Genomic DNA, 24,249 nt, shown 5'->3' with positions numbered 1-24,249 from the left:
AGGCCAAGTCACTTGCTTCCTCTGCAGAAGGTGGAGGTCACAGGGGTTTGTGAGATGGTGAGGAGGTGCACATGGGCCCTGATTGTTGTTCAGTCATCCACTGATTTCCACTCTTTGCGACCCCAGGGACGGTAGCACGCCAGGCCTCCCTGTCCCTCACCATCTCCCGGAGTTTGCCCGAACTCATGTCCATTGCATCAGTGATGCCATCCAGCCATCTCATCCTCTGGGGCCTCTGCACTTGGGGCCTGAAGACGACCCCCTATTTCTCAGTTTCATTATTACACCTTGAGCTCTTGAATGCCCACGCGGATCACAACAGGGTCTGGGATAAGGAGGTCAAGAGAGAACCTTCTGGAGAAAGAAACTGTCCAACATGGGCCTCCGGACTAGGTGTGGGGCAGTTTCCTGCCTGGGTCCTTTCTCCTCTGTCAAGCTCACAGGAGCAAGTGCTTGAGAGCAGAGAGTCCTTGACTGGGTTTCCAGGGTGGACTCACTGCAGGCGTCACCTTCCTAGAGGGGCTGTTGAGATATTCTGTTTAGCTGCATACACTGCAGGGTTGAGGTCAGAGACAGCCTGGGTAGTCACCAGTGAATACGGAGTCTCTGGGGAGAGTCACGGTCTCTAGATGGAGTTCCCCAGCCGTCCATGGAAGGCAGCATTCAGGACAATGTTGGGGGTGGGGGGGGGTTCAGGGGACAAACAGAGGTGGCTTCTGGGAATAGTGCGGAGGCTTGCTTTTCTTTCCTGGCGCTCCCAACCTCTGTTTCATCCACAAAGACTACTTTCTTTTTTTTTTTTTCCATTTATTTTTATTAGTTGGAGGCTAATTACTTTACAACATTGCAGTGGTTTTTGTCATACATTGAAATGAATTAGCCACGGATTTCATCTCATCTGTTTCAAGGAAGTGTTAAGTCAGAAACCAGATATGGGGTTTCAACAAGCTCATTTGAGTTAATATTTGGCAGGCGATACCCAGGTCTAAGGGCAGCTGGCAGAGTGGGGCCTGGGACCCTGGGTGTCCTCACCTTCCTGGGTGGTCACGTGCTCTCTGGCAGCTTCCTCTTTGCCTGTAAACTGGCCTGGGGGGAAATCCCCGCAGGGTCCTTTAAGAAGCCCGGGGGCTCCTGCCAAACCCAGGGACTTCAGCCTAGAGCACAAGATGAAGCTCGGCTTCCCTGGTCTGTTGGTTCTCCTGGGCCTCCTCCACTTGGCTGTCATGAGAGTTTGGGGGGTCACCACCACCTTCCCCTCCTTCCCCACACCCACCTCCTTCCCCACCTCGGACTTCAGCTCCAGCTCCCCCCCTGACTCTGCCTGGCCCACCTCCAGCTCCAAGTCCCAGGTAAGGAGGCCCCGGAGTCTAAGAACCGCGTTCTGTCCCTTTGAATTTTTGGAGACCTGAATGTCATTTCACGGATGGGTAGTCCTGAACACTCTAAAAGATTTACGACTCCCTTTGTTAACTGCAGGTGCCTTGAAAATGAATTAAAACCCTGGGTAAAATAATTAAATTGTTAGCAAGAGAGACAGCATTTTGGTTCTCCAGCTGGGGGCTTTAGGGAAAGTATCTAAGCTTTCAAGAGGTTCTCCAACCTGACTGTACTTTAGAATTGGGGCAGAGTGGAGAGACTTAAAAAATGAAGTTGCCTGGGTTCTAACCCAGATATGAATGGTAACGGGATGAGCCCTGCCAGGAGAAGCTCCAGAAAAGTTTGTCTAGTTGATTTGCTGCCATCAGGGGCCCTCGATGCTTCTGTTGGAGCCCTGAAAGTGACTCTGAGCTTTGCAAGGGAGATGGGTGACAGAGCAGGAGGAGCAGACCTTGGTCTTTGGGAAAGTGCTGTTACACGTGGTATTTCTCTGGAGGAGTGTTAACTCTTTTCAATCTTTCTTATAAGGAATCTTGACAGTCCTTTCCAGCTCAAAATGACAATAGCAGGGGCAAGAAAACAAGACAAACAAACAAATGAAAAACAAGCAAGTCCCCAGAAAGGGACTGGTCCGAGGGCTCAGCAGGTAAATAATCCCCCCTCAATGCAGAAGACACAGGAGACCCGGGTTTGATCCCTCAGTTGGGAAGATCCCCTGGAGGAGGAAGTGGCAACCCACTCCGGTATTCTGGCCTGGAGAATTCCATGGACAGAGGAGCCTGGCAGGCTATAGTCCATGGGATTGTGAAGAGTCAGAAACGACTGAGTAAGCACAGCAGCTGGTCCACGTCACTGGGACGTACAGTGACCTTAGTTTAGGGGATGGATCTCCTTTGAGGAAGTGGGAAAAGGCCTGGAGGGGTGGGAGGTTGGGCGCAGGAAGCAGCTCCATCCTCCACTCTGCCCACATCAGCTCTGGATATTTCTGTAGGAGTCCTACTCTGTAGTGACTAGGCTTTCCGTGCTATGCTGTGATTTCTGTCCTCTGTATTTCTATGATCTTTACTCACATTTCAGGTGGCTGCTTACGTGATCATTGGACAGGAAGGGCCAATAGGAAGAGAGGAGGAAAAGGCTTTTGTTTGTTTCCATTTCACCATCAGAACTTCAAGGCAATGAAAATCATTTGATAACCTCAAGGCAGTTATCAAATGGCTTGCATAGGGCCCAGATAGAAAAAGCAGCAATCAAGTTCTCTAAATGCTTTTTATAAATGCCATGAGTACATTAAGTATATAATATATGTTATTTAATCTGCAGAGGTAAGTAAAATTTATGGTCCCATTATAGAGATGTGAAAACTGAGGCTTAGTGAGATAATGTTATTGGCTTAAAGTCACTAAAGCAGCCACTGATACAGCTCAGACTTAGCTGTCCGTATGCTCAGTGCTCAGTCACTTCAGTTGTGTCTGACTCTCTGTGACCTGTGGACTGTAGCCCGTCAGGCTCCTCTGTCCATGGTATTCTCCAGGCAAGAATACTGGATTGCCATGCCCTCTTCCAGGGGATCTTCCCAACCCAGGAATTGAACCCATATCTCCGTGTCTCATGGGTTGCAGGCAGATTCTTTACCCACTGAGCCACCTGGGAAACCCCTAGCTGCTCACGCTTCCCACCGTCTGTCTCCATGTAGCTTTCTTTATTTTCAGAGAGCATAGATGAAAAGTGCTCATTTTAAAAGAATGGTTTGAGAACCATGAATATGCACCAAGCTTCTTTGTAGCCAGAAGCCACATCATTTTACTCCATGATACTAAATGATTTCTGGGAACAATGAGACCTAGTTAGCATTTTCTTTAAAAAATGAGGTCAGAGTTTGATCACCAAGTAGAAACCAGCTTTTGGGTAAGATGATAGCTAAAAATACTAGAAAAGAAAATATAAGTCAAGAAACAGAGAAACCCAAAGTGTCTGCTGTTTGGTTAGGAGAAAAATATTTAAGAGTAGATAACGAATAGTTGTTAAATTATGCTTAGAGCCTTTAATTTCCTTCCTGGTTTACTTATCTGCCTCTGGTGAGTTAGTATCGCGACTCCAACTTCTTTTTTTAGAGCAGGCTAGGTGTCACTTCCACTATAAATCCAGTTTTCTAGGGCTGGCTGTCAGTTTGATGAGCTCTTTGGAAAGTGGTAGAAAACCCCTTTATAACTGTCACTGAGCAAGTTCCAAATGTATCATTTTCTGTACTTTGAAAACATTGAGTACCATTATTTTATGCCTTGAATCCTTACAGGCACTTAGACTTGGCTGCTAATTAGAGCCAATTGCAGCCTGAAATCACAAATGTGCACCTCACCTTCTGCTGCTCAGAGCGCTTCAGATGCCTCAGATGGCACCCTCCAAAGCAGGGGTGGGGGTGCTATCATGGTCCTCGTTTCGCAGACAAGGTAAGGCTCCACGCTTCGCCCCACAGAGCAACAGGCAGAGTCAGAACCACAAGCCAGGTGATTTTGTCATCAGACTACAGGACTTGTTGAGAAAAAAGACACTAAGGATTTCGTAATGACAGTGGGCCTGATTCACTGGGCAGGAATTGGGTCTTACTTGTCTCCTTTAGTCAGAGCCTAGAAAATTGTAGATGCCAGTAAATGTGAATTGAACACAGCTTGAGTGAGAATTGATCAGTGTAAGGTGTCTGTGGGGTCCACAGGGTGGATCATGTACCCTTCCAAAAGCCACCGGGACAAGCACTTATTTTTGCTGCCCATCCCCCACATTATACTCACAAAGAGATTAAGCATCTGCCACGGAGGGAGACCCATCACCATTAGTTTCATCATCTCTGAATGCAAGGAACAGAAATATCTCTAATGGGAAACACTGATCAAACTTATGGACCATTGTGATGTCAGTTGAGCACCCTGGGCTGATGATAAACAGGATGGGAGCTGGGGAGTCCACAGCGCTAGGACAGAGATGTTCAATTCAAGACAGTGGGATGGCTGTCAGCAGGGCTCATAATTATTTGCCTGCCTTTCAGGTGAACTTCAGGACGAAAAGTTGTGAGCTGGTGGTTTCTAGTAGATTGTCTAGAAACTGCTTGATGATCTCTACTGTTTGGGGAGTTGACAGAGCTTTTTCAAGAACTCTCAGAATGGTCCAACCCTATCTTCTGCAGCTAACTGACCTCCTCTTGTCAAAATGCAATGCAGGACCTTTCGGTAGACAGTTGTTATAATAAGCTGTTTCTTCAAAGGCCCATGATATATGGTTCCTCCTGTAAAAACCTTGGCACCTTTAACTGGAGGCTTTCTACCTTCCATGTGAGTGATAAAGCTGGCTTCCAGGGAAGCTGGCTTCTTCCACAGGCTGCTGATGTGACCTGTCTAGTCCTTATTTGTCCGTGGTAAAGACCCTTCCCTTCCCTTCCTCCCAGCCCCAGTGTTTAGCATAAACCTGCTTGTCCTTTCTCTTACTCCCCAAGGTTTGCAGGAGTGGGGTGTGATTGGCAAAACAAGTTGAGGCCAATGTTAAGAATTAACATGCCATACAGTGTTTTGGGTACAAATAAGTATATATATTTGTCTTCCCTGGTAGCTCAGCTGGTAAAGAGGTCTGCCTGCAATGCAGGAGACCCTGGTTTGATTCCTGGGTAGGGAAGATCTGCTGAAGAAGGGATAGGCTACCTGTTCCCTTATTCTTGGGCTTCCTTGGTGGCTCAGCTGGTAAAGAATCTGCCTGCAATGTGGGAGATCTGGGTTCGATCCCTGGGTCAGGAAGATCCCCTGGAGAAGGGAATGGCTACCCATTCTAGTATTCTTGCCTGGAGAACTTCATGGACAGAGGACCCTGGCTGACTATAGTCCATGGGGTTGCAGAGTTGGACATGACTGAATTACTTTCACTCACTCATATACATATATAATTTGTTCATCTTAAAAGAAGATTAGGTTAAAATAACAAGCAATTTGGGCTTCCCACGTGGTGCTAGTGTTAAAGAACCTGCCTGCCATTGCAGGAGACATAAAAGATGCGGGTTTGATCCCTGGGTTGGGAAGATGCCCTGGAGGAGGAGGGCATGTATTCTTGCCTGGAGATTCCCATGGACAGAGGAACCTGATGGGTTATGGTCCATGGGGTTACAAACAGTCAGACATGATTGAAGCGACTTAGTGCGCACACACGTAACAAGCAATTTAGCTTCAAAAGACTGAATTAATTGGTCCAGGGGTCACTGGTGAGCTAGATTTTGATTATACAAGCATCCAGGTTCAGCTTGTTTAGCAATTAGGGAAGTTGGTAGACACTAAATCACAGAGCACACAACCTCATCAACAGCCAGCTGACCTCTGAAACTTTGAGAAGTGTAGCCTTCATCTCTTCAAATTCTGAAAACCATCACTTTGCCCTTGGTAGTGTCAGAAAGAGACCCTTCAGGCTGATGTTCTACAGGTGAGCTTTGGGCTAGCCGTCAGAGAAGATCATTGAAAGGCAGTCAGCGGGCTGCCAAGAGTTACTCTGCAAAGCAATTGGAGTAATAAAAAAAAATGTTAATTGTGCCGGGATCCCCTTGGGGAAGTTCAAAGGGGACAAAAGAAAAACAGGATCTTTCAAACCTGTCATTTTAAAATATGCATTGGCACCAAAGTGTGAGCCTGAATATATTAAAGAAACATCAAATATTTTAAAACGACTTTTCTGCAAGTGGTAAGCTGGGAAACTTTAAAAAATTTGTACAAAACCTTCAAACTCATACATTGTTCAGTTTGTGACAAATGGCTGGTTTGTTGCCATTTTGAAGGATATTAATTATATATTTTCCCAGGTGAAGAGAGAATGTGAATTTGCACTGTACAACTTGACTGTAACCCCTGTCTTTGATGTTTTCCTCATTCTACTGGAAGGCAATGAGTTGGGACTGGCATAGAGGTGTAGGAAAGAAAAGGAGTAAGCAGAAGGAAAAGGGAAAGTGACATTTACTGATCACCTACCATGTACCAGCGACTTGGTTTACATTAGTTGGTTCCTCTTGGGGACAGCCCTGTGAAGTAGATCTTCTCTGTTTGACAGATGAGGAAACGGAGACTTGAAGAGAATTCAGATCCAGTAACTGGCAGAATTAGAATTCAATCTTAGGCCTCTCATCACTTTAATTTTTTTCCTTACATGGGGACAGTAATAATTTCCTCTAAGACTCTCCTGGAAAGTTGAACCACATGGTTTGCTTAACAGGTGGAGAGGTGACTGATCACTGAATGAGCTGTGCCCGTGAGACACGGTGGCAGCTTTGGGATGTTTCTGTGACTCTGTTCATTTACGTATTGGGTTCCATTTGCTAGCCTCTAAGAGAAGGGGACGACAGAGGATGAGATGGTTGGATGGCATCACTGACTCAATGGACATGAGTTTGAGTAAGCTCCAGGAGTTGGGGATGGACAGGGAGGCCTGGCGTGCTGCAGCCCATGGGGTCACAAAGAGTCGGACACGACTGAGCAACTGAACTGAACTGAAGCACTCTTTTGACAAGTCGATTTCTGCCACCCCCCTTGCCAAAAAGCTCATTGCCTAGCTTATCGCTGATGTTGAACTTGTTTTTTTTTTTTTTTTTGATGTTGAACTCGTATTTGCAGTCATTTTTCAACTTCACCGGCAACACAGATGAGCGTGGAGTCTGCCAGTGCTCCGTTATCCTGCCAGACAACACCTTTCCTGTGGTGAGAGTGGAACGCCTGGAAATCACAGCTCAGACTATCTCCAAGAAGTTCGAGAAAGAGCTCTCTAAAGTAAGCCTTTTACTCTTTTTGCCTCTCCCAACAATACCTTGTTACACACAGACAACAGCCTTTTCTTCAGGGCTGTGTAAGCGGCCATTCTTCACTCTCTCAAGGAGCACATTTGCGTCTAATGGACGCTTTAGCGTTTGCTTCACAGTAACCTATGGAGTTTCTTATAGCAGGAGGGGTGAGCCCGCAGGACAAAGACGGGGTGGAGATGATTCACCCCACAGGATAAGCCCTCTTCAGTAGTGTGGTGTGCAGGAAGCTGGAAGGAAGCCTGTAAATTTCAACCCTGCAAACGTTATTTGGCTTTGTGGTTTCTTCTTCCTTTTGGTGTTCTTCTTTGGTGTTCTTCCAGCTTTGCTTTCTTTTCTTTCCTTTCCTCTGTCCTTAGGTTCTGTCTTCCTGTCCTTGCGTTTTTCTCATCCTCTTCCTATTCCGTTCCTTCCTCCCTTCCTTTCTATTTCCCCTCTCGCCTCAGTCCTTTCCTCTTCTTTCTCATTTTGTTTTCATTTTTCACTCTTTTGGGTCTTCTCTTGCACGGTCTCTCCCCTTCCTTCTCCTCCCCTCCCCTGAATCTCCCTCTCACCTCCGCCCCCTCCCCACTTTTCCCCCCTTCCCCCTGTTTTGTCTCTTCCATCTCTGCCTCTCTCTCTTCCTTGGGGTTAGCCTCTGTTGTCTTAGCAGGGACATTATATCAGATAAATCTCGCATTAACTCCAAATTGAAGACTTTCCTGGGAATTTGAATCTAGTAGGTCACTCAGCCTTGGTAGAAACCTCCTGAACCCCTGATTACTGCTTTCTTCAGCCCAAAAACATCATATCCCTGAGTTAGCCCTTCTCCGAGCTGGTTGGAACAATGAATTTGGCATTCCAGTTTTGACCCCTTTAACCTTTTTAGCCAAGTCAAAATCAGTTAGAAAGGCTCCTGCTTTCTGCACAGGTGAAGTCCACACTAGGCTATCATCACATGATGCATTATTTACTAATAATACCACTCCATTAACTTACAAGGAGCTCTGGCTTTCCTGCAAGATTCGAAATAAGTTTTCCAAGAAATTTCAGCTCAGCTATCTCAACATCCAGCCTAGTTATCTTTTAAGACAAAATTCCAATGAGGCTGAGCCCCTACTTTCAACCTGAATTGGTAGATAAATTTCTGAGTTTAAATGAGTGTCCAGGAAAATGTGTTTGACGACTCCAGGAGCCTCGCTTCTTAGGAAATAAAATGTCCTTGAATTAATCAGCAGAAAAGGCACAGCACTAAATTATAAATTCCAATCATTAATATTCATAGTCTTATTCCAGCATAATCAAGTACAGATAAGAAGTTATGCATAAAAACATAACAAGTGGAGGAAAATCCTAGGTAAGGATCTTTTCAGTTAGACTCGTTTGCTTTGAAATAGTGGAAGCTACTGATTTGCATGCCTTCTTGGCTGGCAGGGATGTGAAGGGCTGTTTGAAACCCCAGGCTGCTCCAGGGAGAGGTTTGTGAATCTGGGATGTATAACCCTAATCCTGTGAGATGGGCAGGAGGCATCTGCCTTGCTAATACTTGATGGGGAAGAAGTATAGAGTAGATGAAGAAACTTTCAGTTCCGAAAGTGTCAGGAGCTGGTCCTAAAATAAATTCGCAACTGAGGCCTAAGAAAGGAATTGACCTGCCCCCTGAGATTTACATAATGGATTCAGGGTGTGCCAGCTAAGGATGACAACAGTAACACAAACAACTTCCCTCTGCTTTTTCTGTATGTTTCTGGGTCTACACTCAACAAACCCTTTAAGGCAAGTAGGCCAGTGTTCTTCCCCCCATGGTAGGGATGGATCAACTGAGGTTCATACGGGTAAAGAGGCATAAATGCAAAGGTCTCTTGGCTGGCTTCACCAAGTCAGGAATCTGGGTCTGGGACTCAGTCCATTTGTCTTTGCTCTTGGCCATGCTGTTACCATCCTCTAAGAAGAGACGCGTGCTTCCCTGGTAGCTCAGGGGTAAAGTATCCCCTGCCAATGCAGTAGATGCAAGAGACACAGATTCAAAGATCCCTGGGTTGGGAAGATCCCCTGGGGGAGCAAATGGCAACCCGCTCCAGTATTCTCGCCTGGAGAATCCCATGGACAGAGGAGCCTGGTGGGCTACAGTCCCTGCGGTCAGGAGTCGGACACGACCAAGCGACTAAGCGCAGCACACACAAGAAGAGATGCAGCAGGTTAGTAATGCTTTCCGCCCAAAGTTATCTCTTCAGCTGAGGGCTTTTGAGTTCCAGGTGAATTATTATAGCTGTCCTTAGGTTGCCTTGGAAATCCCCGTTTGTCTGGAGGCCTGGGGGAATGCCTGTTTGAGCAGGCCGGTAGAAAAGGATTTGGACTGCCAGACATTGATTCATTATCTGTCAGGACACGGAGAAGACAGGGATGGCTCCTGCACAAGATGCTGAAAGCATTTGCTTTGCTGTGGTTTCTGAGATGTCCCCTTGTGACTGTACTTAGGAAGGAGGCAGCACAAAAGGCGGCTGAGAATTTTTTTTCTCTAGAGGGTTATGGTCTTCAGGGCAAGTTATTTAATATGACACTTTTGCTAATAGTCCCTCATGCATGAGAGAGTTGAGGCAGCCGGGGAGACATTTAGGCAACCCGTAAACAAACAACAGCGATTGAGTGATGTTTTGTGCAGTGAAATATAATAAATTAAAAGGTCAGATAGAAAAAAAAAAAAGCCTTAAATAACTGTCTCTCTAATAATTGCTGTAATTTATAGGGCACCCACTATACCAGGCACTTAATATACATTATCTCTAGTGTTTGCAATCATCTTGTAAGTGTGATACCATTATCCCGTTTATAGGAGGAAACAGAGGCTTGGAGAAATTAAGGGATTTGCCCATGAAGTACAGAAGTCTGATTTGTGCTTAGGCGGGTCTCGCTCCACAGTCTCACTTCATCTGTCTTGATGATCAATTCACACTCAGCTAATCTTGTTGTTAAAAATATACTAAAATGACAGTATGTGGCAAAGTGCATTTACTTGATTTGAATAATCTGGCTATGGTGATGATCACAGGTTTTGAGGAACTGGCAGAAATGGGAGCCAGATTAATTCTTTAGTCAGTGGGGCTGAATTCTTACCTATTGCAAGACCATGATGTAGTGAACAGCAACCAGACCCCAGTGGTGGTGGTTCTGTAGAGTCTGATCCTGAGCATCCAACAATGATATGATATGTGCATAACAAATAGAAGAATGAAAAACTCTGCATGAAAGGCTGAGGGTTTGAAGGCAAGCATAGATGAGTCATCTAAAGCTCAAATTTGTAGTGATGGGGAGCTCTGCAGTAGAGATGTTGACACAGGGAGGTGTCCCCTTAGGGCTAGATGACCCTGGGCAAGCTGGGCTGCCTCTGCTGAGGCTGCACCTTCCAGAAGGAGCTGGGATGTTTCCAGAATTGTCCGTTCCATATCAACACTAGAGATCCGTACATGCAAAGGGTTCAGGCTTATAGTCTCTTTAAATGATTACAGTGCACACCATGAAGTCTTTCTGGCCCATTCTCAAATTCTCTCCCACCTTCTATAACTCTGTGGATGATTCCAATTTTCCTGAACATCCTGGAGCTATTCTTGAAATGTTAGTTGAGAGAACCTCAACATTTTCCCTAAACAGACCTTTCAAGACCCTTCACTCTGTGGCAGAAGCAGGGCAGGCCCACTGCACGTGCTCCGAGGCAGCAAACGTCAGGATCGGCCTTGGTGTGCAGGGCGAATCTGGGAGAGCCACATTTCATTTAGCAGAAATGACAGTTGAATCACTCATTTTTATAGAACAACAGCTGTGATATGCCACCAAAATGTTCCAGGAAAGCTGAGGGTGTTTCATTTGTTCCAAGAGCTGGCAAGGCCAAATGCCAACAAGAATATTCATTTTGCGAACTTCCATTTCTGCCGTGGGTTGGCACTTCATTATTATTATTGTTTTTCTCACAGCCAAAAATCTTATGCCTGATTTTTGGTGAAGTTGAAACCTGGCTACCTTATATCTGCGTTTGTGGTTTTGAGTGAGACTTGCTAGGTTTATATATATATATGTGTTTTTGCTTTTTTATTTTAACCTCCTTATCCACCAAAATGTCACCAGCCTTATCAGCCTCTTCTGACTGCAATGAGCATCCGTTGCCTGAGGAGATATACTAGCAGTGCCAAGGGCTGTGTTTTCAACTTTCATTAAAATCCTCTTTGCCTGCAGCCCTAGGCCTTTAGGTCTGTGGCCTATGAGTCTACTCTATTTGTACAGTGGGGTTAAGTGGAAGGGCTAAAATGACAGAAGTTAGGGCTGCCTTTGGTATTAGAAGGATTAAAAGCTGACATCTGGCTCTGAATTCTTCCAGGCCCTGTGGATCAGCAACTTGACATTAGCACAGTTTGGGGGAAAAGCATCACTTCTCTTCAAATTTTTAAAAGAGTGTAAAAGCTGGCAACTTTTAATGAGCAGGTCCTTAAAAAAGCCGTGGCATTTCTTTTAGAGATCAGATACTGAAAGAACCACCAACTGTGTTTATTGAAATATCCATTTGGAGATTCCAATTATACACTAAGTCACCATGGGAATTTTTGGAAGTATTTTAGCTTAATGATCAGACATTCAAATATATGCAACAAATGTGTAATTTAAAGGTCTGATTGCAATAATCAGTTCTTGGAAAAAACTTGGAATAAATATGGGGATGCAGTTAATGAAATGTGCACTTTATAGTAGCACATATCTCACATATTGTGGAGTAAGTTGGGTCTTTTTCTTTTTAATTAAAGTATAGTTGATTTACAGTATTGTGTTAATTTCAAGTGCACAACAAAGTGACTCAGTTATACATACATATGTATCTGTTTTTTTTTCAGATTCTTTCCCCTTATAGGTTATTTCAAACTGAGTATAGTTTTCTGTGTTATATGGTAGGTCCTTGTTGGTCACTAAATAGACATTTCTCCAAAGACATACAGATGACCAAAAAGCACATGAAAAGATGCTCAACTTCACTAATTATTAGAGAAATGCAAATCAAAACTACAGTGAGGTATCACCTCACATCCACCAGAATGGTCATCATCAAAAAGTCTACAAATAATAAATGCTGAACAGGGTGTAGAGAAAAAGGAAACCTCCTATACTGCTGGTGGAAATGAAAATTGGTACAACCACTATGGAAAACAGTATGGAGATTCCTTAAAAAGACTAAAAAAAAAAGAGCTACCATATGATCCAGCAAATCCCACTCCTGGACACTCCAGAGAAAACCATAATTTGTAGGTTGAGTCTTTATGGTACTATGTAGAAGGCAGAGGGATTCAAAACTCATTGCATATGGTAATCAAAGAGGGAATTCTTCTTAGAGCATTTCTCCCTCTTCTAGAAAATAATTCAATTTAAAGCAGTGGTTCTAAATGGAGGGAGGGGGTGGTTGGGTGGGGGTGGTTTTGCACCTGGGGAACATCTAGCAGTGTCCGGGACATTTTTGGTTGTCACAGCTGGGGTTGGGTGGGTGATGTTTGCACTTAGAGGCTGGGGATGCTGTCAAATATCCCATAATGCACAAGAAAGAATGGTCTAGCCCCAAATGTCAATAGTGCTGAGGTTGCGAAACCCTGATTCAGAGCATGTGTGTTGAGTGGAAGAGGGTGGGCAAAAGCCTGATTCAAGCCACTGTTGTTTGGAGAGTTAATATCTTCAAACATTAAAGTGGAGATTAAACTGTAGTTGCGATTGATGATCTGAAGCACAATTATTTTTAGTCTGGGCAAGTGTAAAAGCCACCTCCTTCCCCATGTAACAATAAATTCTTTTTAGTTTGTACTTGGATTGATTTTTAAAAATATCTAGTTAAATATATTTTTGATACTTTGCTTTACTTAAAAAAGATTGCCCATGATCAAATCCCTGAGGACTTGGTAGTAGAGCAAGGCTGCATGGCATCCCCCTGAGAACTGACTCAGCGGTTTGCCCTTCAGGTAAAGGAGTATGTCCAATTAATCAGCGTGTATGAAGAGAAACTCTTAAACCTGACTGTCCGAGTATCGATCATGGAAAAAGATTCCATTTCTTACACTGAACTGGACTTTGAGCTGATCAAGATGGAAGTGAAGGAGATGGAGAAACTGATCGAGCAGCTGAAGGTCGGCTTTACCGGAAGCTCAGTGATCATCGACCAGTTGGAAGTGGAGGTACGAAATCACTGCTTGTGTATTAGTAACAAAGTCTCTTTCTCTGGTGACCCAGACAGTAAAGAATCCATCTGCAATGCAGGAGACCCAGGTTCAATCCCTGGGTTGGGCAGATCCCCTGGAGAAGGGAATGGCTTCCCACTCCAGTATTCTTGCCTAGAGAATCTCATGGACAGAGGAGCCTGGCGGGCTACAGTCCATGGGGTTGCAAAGAGTTGGACATGACTGAGTGACTAACACTTCCTCTCTTTGGTGAACAAGTGCTAGGATCAGGAGAGGAATCTTTTTCTTCTGATGTCTAATTCTATACTTGTTCATGACCACCTGGCACATCACACATGGGGAACATATTAACTGAGGGGTAGGTGCTGTCTAGTGGTCAGAGTCCCACTCCAGAGTCAAATGACTTTCAATATCTCTAGAAAGAAGATGATATATAAGTGTGAACAACTCCAAGGCCAAGCTAGATCAGGGGGTTGTCTTCATTCTGGATTTATCCTCATGGGACTTGAAAGTCACAGTTTACCTGATCTTGGACTTGCTTGGTCCGTTTCTTCTTTCCAACGAGCATAAAATCTTTAATCCCTCTTGGAACGCTTCTCCACATACTGCCAAGTCTCTTTAAAGGAGTTTCTTGTAAGTATGTTTTTCTGAAGGCTTTTAAACTCTGTGAATAAAGACCATTTCATTCATATTAGGCTAGGATAATTTACATGAGCGAGGAGTTTCCTAGCACAGTCATGACATGGAACAGCATTGAGAATTCCATTTCTGTGTTTTAGGATTCAGGCTTTCTCTGGCCCTCACCATTCATTAGGAACTTAATTATAATATGGCATGGGTAAACACGAGTTTACAGGGGAAAGTTGTCAGAGATGAACTTTAATGGACGTTTGGGGATGCTTCGATGGAACCTGTTCTCCATCATTACAGCTGTTAAAATCTTTGCCATTTTCTTCTTGTCACACACGTTGGCTTGCGATCCGACAGGCTTTCACGCTAAACCATGAAATGTATTCTTCCAAATGAAACCATTTAGAAGAATCTTGGGTGTATTTTCCGGCAACCTTTCCCGAAGTGACAAATTCAGCCCTGGAATGTTTATGAAAAAAGTTGCATGATAACAGAAAATTGCTCTGAATTTTGATTTCCTTAGATCAGGAACATGACTCTCCTGGTAGAGCAGCTTGAGACTCTGGACAAAAACAACGTTCTTGCCATTCGCCGACAAATCCTGGCTCTGAAGAACAGGCTCAAGGAATGCGAGGCCTCTAAGGTCGAAAGTGCCCCCCTGCCCCCTGCGCCAGGTAAGGGTGCGCTGTCTTTCCCAGGCTCTGGAGGGGCTGAAGTTGGGGTGGGGAAGGGAGATAGGATTTTTGCAACTCTGCATTTATTCTCCTGTGCTTTTAAATCTCACCTACCAGTTCTACGCACAATCACATTCTGGGGCACACAGAGGAGAAGCGCAGATGATGAGTTGATTCAAAACAAAATCCACGAGTTGCACATAACCTTTTTGCATTTGCTAGCAGGGAGAACATCTCTATGCTGATGGGCTGGTTAGTGGGGGCCAGGTGAAAACGTCTGCAATCTGCATGGCATCACTTTCGCTGTCCTGAGGATTCTAAGGGCTGGTTGGCCCATTTATCTGATGAGTCGGGTTGTGCCTTGAATCCTCCTTGCCTCTTTTCCATCTCCGCCAGCTTCCCTCTCTTCTTCCACCTCTTTATTTCTCCTTCCTGCTCCCATTAAGTGCACATGCTGTGTAGCATGTCCTAGGATTCAGTGAGGATGTAATGGATGGCCCAATGGCTTAATGGGTCAAGAATCTGCCTGCAATGCAGGAGACACAGGAGATGTAAGTTTGATCCCTGGGTCAGGAAGATGCCCTAGAGGAGGAAGTGGCAACTTACTCCAGTTTTCTTGCCTGAAATATTTTATGAATAGAGGAGCCTAGCAGGCTATCACCCAAAGAGTTGTGAACAGTCAGACACGACTAAACATGACTAAGCACGTACCCACAATGCCATGTAGCATTGTCCTACCATCTTCCTTAGACTGCGAGTTCTTGGAGGGCAGGAATGGTGTGTCCCTCTCTAAGGAATCACCCTTGAAGGGAGGGGTTAGGTGTAGCATAGAGACGGGAGCCTGTAATTGAACTGCCTCCTTAAATGGAGTGGCGGAGTGTATGGATCGGGAGCTCGGCATTGGGATGCCAATGGCCTGAGCTTCCCAGCTACATAGCCATGGCAAAAAGATCCTTAATCTCCTCCTTGGTAAAATGGAAGAACAGTACTAGCTACCTTGCAGGGTTGCAGTGAGGATTCACAAAACAATTTTTGAGAAGCTCACAGCTCTGTGACTGACCTTTATACACTGGCGATTGTTATTGCATTAATGAGGATAATTAAAGTGAACACCTTGCTGCAAAAAAGCAGAGCTAGATCCGTGTGCCTTTCAGCACATCCTTCCAGGTGAACTAAAGCTGTAGTGTCCAGCCCTGGAGCCGGGGTCACAGGGAAGCTCTCTCTGCAAGTCCTGAGCATCTCAGCCTGAATGGGGACCGTATCCGTTCATCACATCATACAGCTCTTGAGATTCTCACTCACTCCTATTGTCACAAGCTGCTTCCTTTCAGTCCATGCATTTCTGGATCCTTGTCACTGTCATAGGTTTCTTTAAGGATTTAATTAAATACTGCCATTGTTATAATCCTCTTGGTGTTGTTCAGAGGCCTATCTTTCCTTCCTCTGTGGTTGAGACTGTCACAATACGACACGCAAAGGAGGTCTGGGACAAAGGCCATTCTGTCCTCTGTAATAAACTAGGCTAAATGTGGTCTGGGATGAGCGGTGTCAAGGTTGTTGGAAATGAGAGCTCGGTCTGCGGGGCGCCAAAGGGCTCCCTGAGGGCAGGAGTCAAACAGTGACCCCCTCTCGATCCGACCTGAGCATGTCTTTCTTTCCTCCCTTCATCTGTCCCTTCCTTTTCCCCTTCTTTCTCTCTCTCTTTTTATTTTTTGGAAGAACTTATTTTCATTCGCTTGTTTACGTATTATTTTTGGCTGCACTGGCTCTTCACTGCTGGGCGAGACTTTCTGTGGCCGCGGTGAGCGGGGCCCACTCTCCAGCTGCAGGCGCGGGCTTCTCATCGCCGAGGCTTCTCTGGGTGCAGAGAACGGGCTCTTGGTGCACAGGCTTCAGTGACTGCGGCCCGCAGGCATCGTTGCCCGGTGCCATGTGGGGTCGAGCCCCCGTTCCCTGCCTTGGCACGTGGATTTTTAGCCACTGGGCCACCAGGGAAGTACCCGCCCCCTCCCACCCCGCCCCGTCTTTTTTTAAGCCTCAGCAAACTGCCCTCATGGAATAACTTTTCTGGCAGTTTTCTATGCATCCCTTGGAATGAAGACAGTTTAGGGCAGGAAAGAAGGTTCGGGGCCACCATGTCTCAGAGGAGGGGGCATGGTGGGGAGGGTGCAGCTTTTCCTGGGGTCATACAGACCATAGGTGATGGAGCTGGGGCTGAGGTGCTGGACCCCTTCCTGCCTATCATCTGGGGACCTTGGATATTAGCACCTCAAGGCCGGTGGTGGGGGAGAAAGCACACTGCCTAGGATCTAAGGAAGAAAGCAAATGGTCAGTCTGTTTTCCTATTTTTGTTAGCTTTTTTTTTTCTAGAACTTTCCCCCAGGTCCTCAGCACTTAGGCATTTGTGAGCCAGTCCAGCCCAGCGGTGTTGTTTAAGCAAATTGGACGCAGACTCCATCACTTTCCCACAACCTTGGCTGTAGCTGGATCCCTGCCAGGCCGCCTGGCCCTCCTCCAGCTCTGTTCATATTATATTTATGATGTTTATATTAAACTGACTTTTCGTCATGTTTTGAAATCAATTTCTTTCACTCGCTCTCTTTCTATTTGGACTGGTTGATAATGCAGGATTGGAAAATCCCCAGGCGCCACCACATTGTGAGCCTGTGGAGACTTTAATTAAAGTTACTCACTATTATGGGACTTTAAAATCTGGCCTGTTTGCTTTTCTTCACTGCAGAGTTGCAGAGAATTTAAAAGAAAGAAAGAAAGAAAGACTCGCTGCAATTTCAGCTATAAAGTAATTCTGTGCTTCTTGGCCCATGCAGGCAGCTGCCGTTTGTTACCCCCGTGGTCAGCTTGATCTGAGAACCAATACATAGCGTTAGGGTTCGATAAAATGTGCTTTATAGATACTTTATGCCATAAATGGCATCCTTTTCTGCTTCATTTCATAGAACTTCCTAATCTAAGATAATTGGCCTTGTGCTCATTAGCTGTTTTCCCTAAGAACAACCGACTTCGGTTTCTGTCTGTGCTTCTCCCTGGATCTAAAGGACTGTAGATAGGAAAATGGGATGCTAATGCCTAGGATCGTCACTGTTATAGGTGGAGATGCAAGGCTCTGTGCTGGCACAAAGTAGGTGCACAGTAAATGGCCCAGGAAAGATGTAGGCTGATTGGCCAAAATCCCGAGCCTAGGGGAGAGCTGAGCGTTGGGGAGCCTATATCCAACAATTCAGAGTCAACTTCATCTTAATTATTTTATGATTATGACCATTTTGATTGCCTGAGTCTCACGAGTAAATTGTATTCTCATCTTTGCTCCAAGTTCAGTTGCCCAGGTGAGAGGAAGCATTGGTGGATCCAAGATTAAGTTTCCTCTTGTTGAGTGTGGTCGGTCATGTCCGACTCTTTGTGACCCCATGGACTGTTGCCTGCCAGGCTCCTCTGTCTATGGGATTTTTCCAGGCAAGGATACTGGAGGGGTTTCCCATTTCCTCTTCCAGGGGATCTTCTTGACCCAGGGATTAAACCCGCATCTCCTGCAGCTCCTGCATTGCAGGCAGATTCTTTATCCACTGAGGCATGTGGGAAGCCCCATGTTTCCTCTGCTGGTATATGATCTTTAGTTTTTTTTAAAAAGTGCTGCTAACCATGAGACTTAAAAAAAAAAAAAACAAGTTAGAGTATTTTAAAGTCTTACCTTGTGGCCTCCCAGGATATTTTCAGAATACCATGGCAATATCTAATAGCTTCCATGATGAAGTGATTGCCAAACAAGGCTATCTGGTATGGAGAGTTCCTTGCACTATGTTCTGTGCAGTGAATACCAGGCTCTTGGAAGCATTCAGATATATTCTTGGGTAAAGAGCTGGTGTTTTTATAATTAAAGCTAAGGACACAACTTAGTGACTAAAATGATAACCATAACAACAAAGGTGAGTTGGGGAGGTCTAAATAGTTCTTCATTCCATAATTTAGTGCCACTGTGTGGTTGGTACTGTTCTGGGCACTTGGCTACCAGGATGGGTCCATAAACCTCCAGAAACCACTATTTAATGTAAACCTTCAGTTGTAACTTGATGTGATTATAATGCTGATCATTTATTGAGTTAAATGTACCTGTCTTCTGTACTCTTAACTTTTCTGCAGAGTAGGTATTATTGTTTTTTCTTCTAACACAAGGAAGGTGACACTCAGAAGGTTAGGCAAGCCACTCAAGGATCCTCAGCTCCCTAGTGTTGGAGCAGGATTGGAATCGGAACCGGTCTGGCAACGTTTTCACTGTACCAGGCTGCCTTCCTCAGATGCACAAATGGAGAGAGAGCTTGCACCTGTGATTCCTGGGGTGATAAGAAAGTTCCAACAGCTCACTAACCTGATTAACACCAAATTATCCTGGCTTTCCTGCTTGTGGAGTAGCTGAAAGGGTACTTTTGTTCTCAGTTCTGTGGCGTGTCCTCTTCCATCAGAAAACGCAAAAGGATTTGTTGGTCTTTCACAACTCTTGGGTCATGGTGGGCAGTGAGTTGTTGTTCCAGTGGCAGAAAGATTTGGGATAAATAAGGAAAGACAAGGGGTATCTCAAGTCCTTGAAATGCAGGAAGGGGCTGGGAAGGGGTATGAGATAAAGCAGCGTGGGGAGAGGCTCAGTGTAGACGGGGTAGGGGATGGGGTCTCTCGCTGGGCTAGATGAGACGGGCATGCAAGGCTCTGTGCTGGTGGTGGGCACCAGGCGGCCTGTCAGTTTCATCCTTGTTTCTAGGACAGTTTGCAGCCAGGAGTTGAGGAAGCCTGCCGTAGCCTTGTCACTGGTCTCTCACTGTTGTGGCCACATTGGTAGCATTGACAATACTTCACTCTAGTCTTATTTCCTCTTCTTTTGTTGGGAGCCAGGGCTATAAAAACAGTCCAAAGGAGTTAGAGGATAAACAGAGGATAACAGAAAGGACATGAGAGTGTTTAGGAATGATTGTGGGCTGAGGAAAAGAGATTTAAATTTCATACCAGGTGCAATTTTATGTTTTAATTAGGGTATAATTGCGTTACAGTGTTGCATGAGTTTCTGCTGTACAGAGAAGGGGATCAGCTCTATGTCCACAGAGAGCCCGTCCCTTTGGCCCTCCCTACCCCCCGCCCCCCACCCCACCTCTCCAGGTATCACAGAGCACAGAGCTGAGCCCCCAGCGCTATGAGCAGGGCCGCATTGGCCATCTAGTTCACACGCAGTCGTGCATGCCTGCCAAGCCCAATCTCCCAATCTGTCTCAACCTCCCTTTCTCCCCTTGTGTCCACACGTCCATTCTCTACATCTGCATCTCTATTCCTGCCCTGCAAATAGATTCATCTGTACCATTTTTTTTAGGTTCCACACACATGTGTTGATGTGCAATATTTGTTTTTCTCTTCCTGACTTACTTCACTCTGTATGACAGACTCTAGGTCCATTCACCTCTATAAATGACCCTTTCCTTTTTATGGCTGAGTAATATTCCATTGCATATACATGTGTCTTTTTGAATTTTTATAAGAGGTACAATTTTAATCTCTTGGTCAATTTGTGAAATCATAAATGTTATTATTATTATTAATAGTAGTAGTAGTAGTAATTTTTAAGAGTTTGTTTTGGATCCTTCATATCTAAGGATTTCCCCCTCTAGGACAGGATAGTTTATTATCTTTAATCCCATGATCAAATGCTTGACTCTGTTATAGCACATAAGTTTTCCTTAAATATTTTGTTGCTGTTGGTTTGGGATATTTGTTTTCCAGGAGGGCAAGATTCAATTAAGCAAACAATGCCTAAGTCTTCTAACCTGCAAGAAAAAAGTGACTTTCTTTCATTTCCTCAGGGTGAAATGTCGTTGAATAAATAAGTTCCCAGAAAGATATTTTAACTAGAAAATCTGGTTAGTAGCATATGGAAACTCAAACAGCTTTTGTTATCATTAAACTGAACACACTGCTAACTTTATTTTAATAATTCATGCATTGTTTCATAAACAAAAGCAAACAAGCATTCATCTGAGAGATCACTTTTAGAAGAGGAAATAATACTTTATAATTTTATTTATTATTTCTTTAGTGGAGAGCAGTCTCTTGGCTGAACATGCATTGCTTTTTTATTTATGAAATGGCGCATGCATTATTAAAATAAACCCGCGACTGTGTTCTGCTTAATGATATGCAAAATTATTTGAGGTTGGGTACAGAGCAGTTTCATTTCTCTACCTGTTGTATGGTTGGCTGGTTTTCCCACCAACTGCGGATTTATGAGAGCATTTAAGGAGCACATATTTAATTCCGGGACCAAAAAGTCCCAGCAGATTGGAAAAATAAAAGCAGGATTTCTAGTAACAGTTTCACCTCTGAACAGTCCTTCAGTGAGGAGGGGAGAGAGGAGAGGCATTTAACAAGGAAAGGAATGGGTCTTTCTGTGGCCATCAGAGGTGGAGACTCGGAGGCAGATGCTTTGCACCCCCTTGCTCCCCACAGTGTTAATATCAGGCAGTTCTCTGGAGCTCTGATTCTGGCTTGAGCTCACCTCGCATGCCCTCGGTGGCTCCCTGAATCCCTCCATGCATTTACAGCCAGGTTCTGTCCCCTCCTCCCTCACCTGCTCTGCTCTAGGCAGCAGGGTGGGGAAAATGACCTCCAATGCACTTGGAGTCGACTTTCCTCTGTAATTTCAATAAAATTTCTGGCTAGCTTTTTAAGGGTATTTATTAAGATTCCAGAAACTGTATGTTCAAATCTTTAGATAGCTATTATAAAAATACTGGAGGATTTTTATTCTATTTTATTATGGCTTATAAATGTCTGGGTTGGCAGGCATTTCAGAGGGAGGACTCTGCACAGGGCCAAAAGGCCCAGCTGGAGTCATTCATCGGGGTGTTTCGGGGAATGTAGATTCAGCGGACCGGTGAGTTTGGTCCCACTTGATTGTACACATTGTGACAATGACAGCTTCAGACTGGGAGTGATGACGTGCTGGCCTGTCGTTCTGCGGAACAGCAGACTATGGCTTATGAGCCACAAGGCCCACCTTGTAACTCTGCAGTGAGACGGTCACCATGTCATCTATGCTTTGGGCAAAGAGAAGGCAATGTTGCCCTAAAACAACTTTTGTAACTTTTCAAAGTTGAAATCCCACCATTAGAGGTCCTCTTAGAGGTCATCGAGGGCCATCTTTCTTTTCTTTTTTTAACATTTTTTGTTTTTTATTGAGGTATAGCCGATTCACAATGTTGCGATGCTTTCAGGTGGACAGTGAATGGACTCAGCCGTACACACACACGTATCCATTTCCCCCCGAAGTCCCCTCCCCTCCAGGCTGCCACATAACACTGGACAGAGTTCCATGTGCTATACAGTAGGTCCTCGTTGGTTATCCACTTTAAATATAGCAGTGTGTACCTTGTCATACTGAGCCAAGTAAGTCAGACAGACCAGGAGAAATATTATATGACATGCCTTATATATGGAATCTAAGAAAGAAATGATACAAATGAACTCGTTACAAAACAGAGACTCACAGACTTAGATAACGAACTGATCGTTGCCGGGGAGAAGGGATAGTTAGGGAGTTTGGGATGGACGAGGACCATCGTTCTGTATCTTTAAAATGCCATAGTAGAAACTTCCTCTCCTGGGGCTAACGTGGGCAGCATTGGTACCTGGTGTGGACATGCCCTTGGGGTACCAGGGAAGGGCAGAGGGACGGGAAGGGAAGAAAGACTTGCCCAGGATCGACTTCTCCTTCATCCCAATTCTCCTGGCCCTGGTGAATAGCACCACTCTAAGTATGGCTTTATGGCAATAGGAAGGCGTTCTCCTGTGATCTTGCTTTCTTGATTTCTCTATAAGGAAAATGAAATAAAATAATATTGCGGAAATGCATTCTCATAGAAGAAAATATATTAGATTCACCAAGTCTTCCTTTTTTAAACTTTTTAAAGTGGTTGTTCACAGTTCCACTATTCCCATTTTCCAGATTGAAGGCCCATCCATGTAAACAGGAGTTAGTTCTCTTTAGAACTGATGGCACGTTTGCATTGAGACCGAGGCCAAGGGTAGCTTTTGCCTCTTCTCCATCAGAACCATGGTGTTGACAAGAAAAATGTGTATGGATTGCTTTGGCTCTTAGAATATTAAACCGTTTGTATCTTGTCATGCATTTTCTCTAAGAATGTCCTTTTATTTGTCTTGTTCCTCTAGGGAGCTGTGTGCATGGCGGTGTGGTGAACATCAGCAAACCAGCTGTAGTTCAGCTCAACTGGCTAGGGTTTAGCTATAAGTACGGTGCCTGGGGTCGGGATTACTCTCCCCAGAATCCAGGCAATGGGCTGTACTGGGTGGCACCTTTGAATACAGATGGGAGAACTTTGCAATATTATAGACTCTACAATACAATGGATGATTTGCTGTTGTATACAAATGCCCGAGAGAATCAAATTTCCTATGGCCAAGGCAGTGGTACAGTAGTTTATAAGAACAACATGTATGTCAATTGGTACAACTCCCAGAACATGGCCAAAATTAACCTGACCACCAACAAGGTTGATTTGACCCAAATTCTCCCTAATGCTGCCTATAATAACCGCTTTTCGTATGCTAATGTTGGTTGGCAAGACATGGACTTCGCTGTGGATGAGAACGGATTGTGGGTGATTTATGCAACTGAAGCCAGCACTGGTAACATCGTGATTAGTAAACTCAACGACAGCACGCTTGCAGTGCTCAACACTTGGCATACCAAGCAGTATAAACCATCTGTCACTAACACGTTCATGGTGTGTGGGGTTCTGTATGCCACGCGTACTCTCAACACCAGAAGAGAAGAAATTTTCTACTATTATGACACAAACACAGGAAAAGAGGGCAAACTTAGCATTGTGATGCAGAAGATGCAAGAGAATGTGCAAAGTATTAACTACCACCCTTTTGAGCAGAAGCTTTTCGTCTATAATGACGGTTACCTTCTGAATTATGATCTTGTCTTCCAGCCGCTACCCCAGTAAATTTTCATGTGTTAGGGTGGAGGGAAATAAAATTTTTACTGAAAAAAAATGTGGTCTTCTCTACTGATTTAGGGGCTGGGAGTGGAGTGGGGAGACGGGACAGGGCTCAAGATCCAAAAGTATATGTGCTTAGTTGTAATATTTGGGAGTTGGGTTCTTCCATGCTAGAGACTCAGGGCATTGCCTTATTGGATGAGCTCTCTTGGAAGCCATCTGCTTCCTGGGATGCATTTCTCAGACTGAAATAATCTGGAATTGTCTGAGGTCTTGGGCATTATGGTTCTAAAGAAAGCTTTGTGATGTAACATCTGAAAATTAAGGGACAAAAAGAGAACTTTGTATGGCTTTTGGAGATTCTTTGTACAAAAGAGGGTTCAAGGGCCAGTTCTCATATAACTTGAATGATTCTTCCATACTTGCAAGAAATCTGGGGCTTAACAGGCAGATTAATTTCTGAAACTCCTTGAGGGTCCAAACCTTCAACTTTTTTTTCTTAGTAGTGCCTGGCATGATATTTGGTATGTAGCAGATACGTAAATTTAGTGTGCTTGTGT

General features: G+C 44.6%; 1 protein-coding gene across 1 annotated transcript; it reads left to right on the top strand.

The window, feature by feature from the left end:
- The first annotated feature begins 1,177 nt into the window (after window positions 1–1,177).
- Window positions 1,178–23,762, top strand: OLFM4 (olfactomedin 4). Its single transcript, XM_070471131.1, has 5 exons — window positions 1,178–1,349; window positions 7,008–7,160; window positions 13,153–13,365; window positions 14,522–14,672; window positions 22,893–23,762. The coding sequence occupies exons 1-5, from the start codon at window positions 1,224–1,226 to the stop codon at window positions 23,693–23,695; spliced, it is 1,446 nt and encodes a 481-aa protein (XP_070327232.1). The 5' UTR covers window positions 1,178–1,223; the 3' UTR covers window positions 23,696–23,762.
- The last annotated feature ends 487 nt before the right edge of the window (window positions 23,763–24,249 follow it).

Source organism: Odocoileus virginianus, chromosome 8, assembly GCF_023699985.2.
Source record: "Odocoileus virginianus isolate 20LAN1187 ecotype Illinois chromosome 8, Ovbor_1.2, whole genome shotgun sequence".
Taxonomy (NCBI): Eukaryota; Metazoa; Chordata; class Mammalia; order Artiodactyla; family Cervidae; genus Odocoileus; species Odocoileus virginianus.
This window is presented reverse-complemented; position numbering and strand designations above follow the sequence as displayed.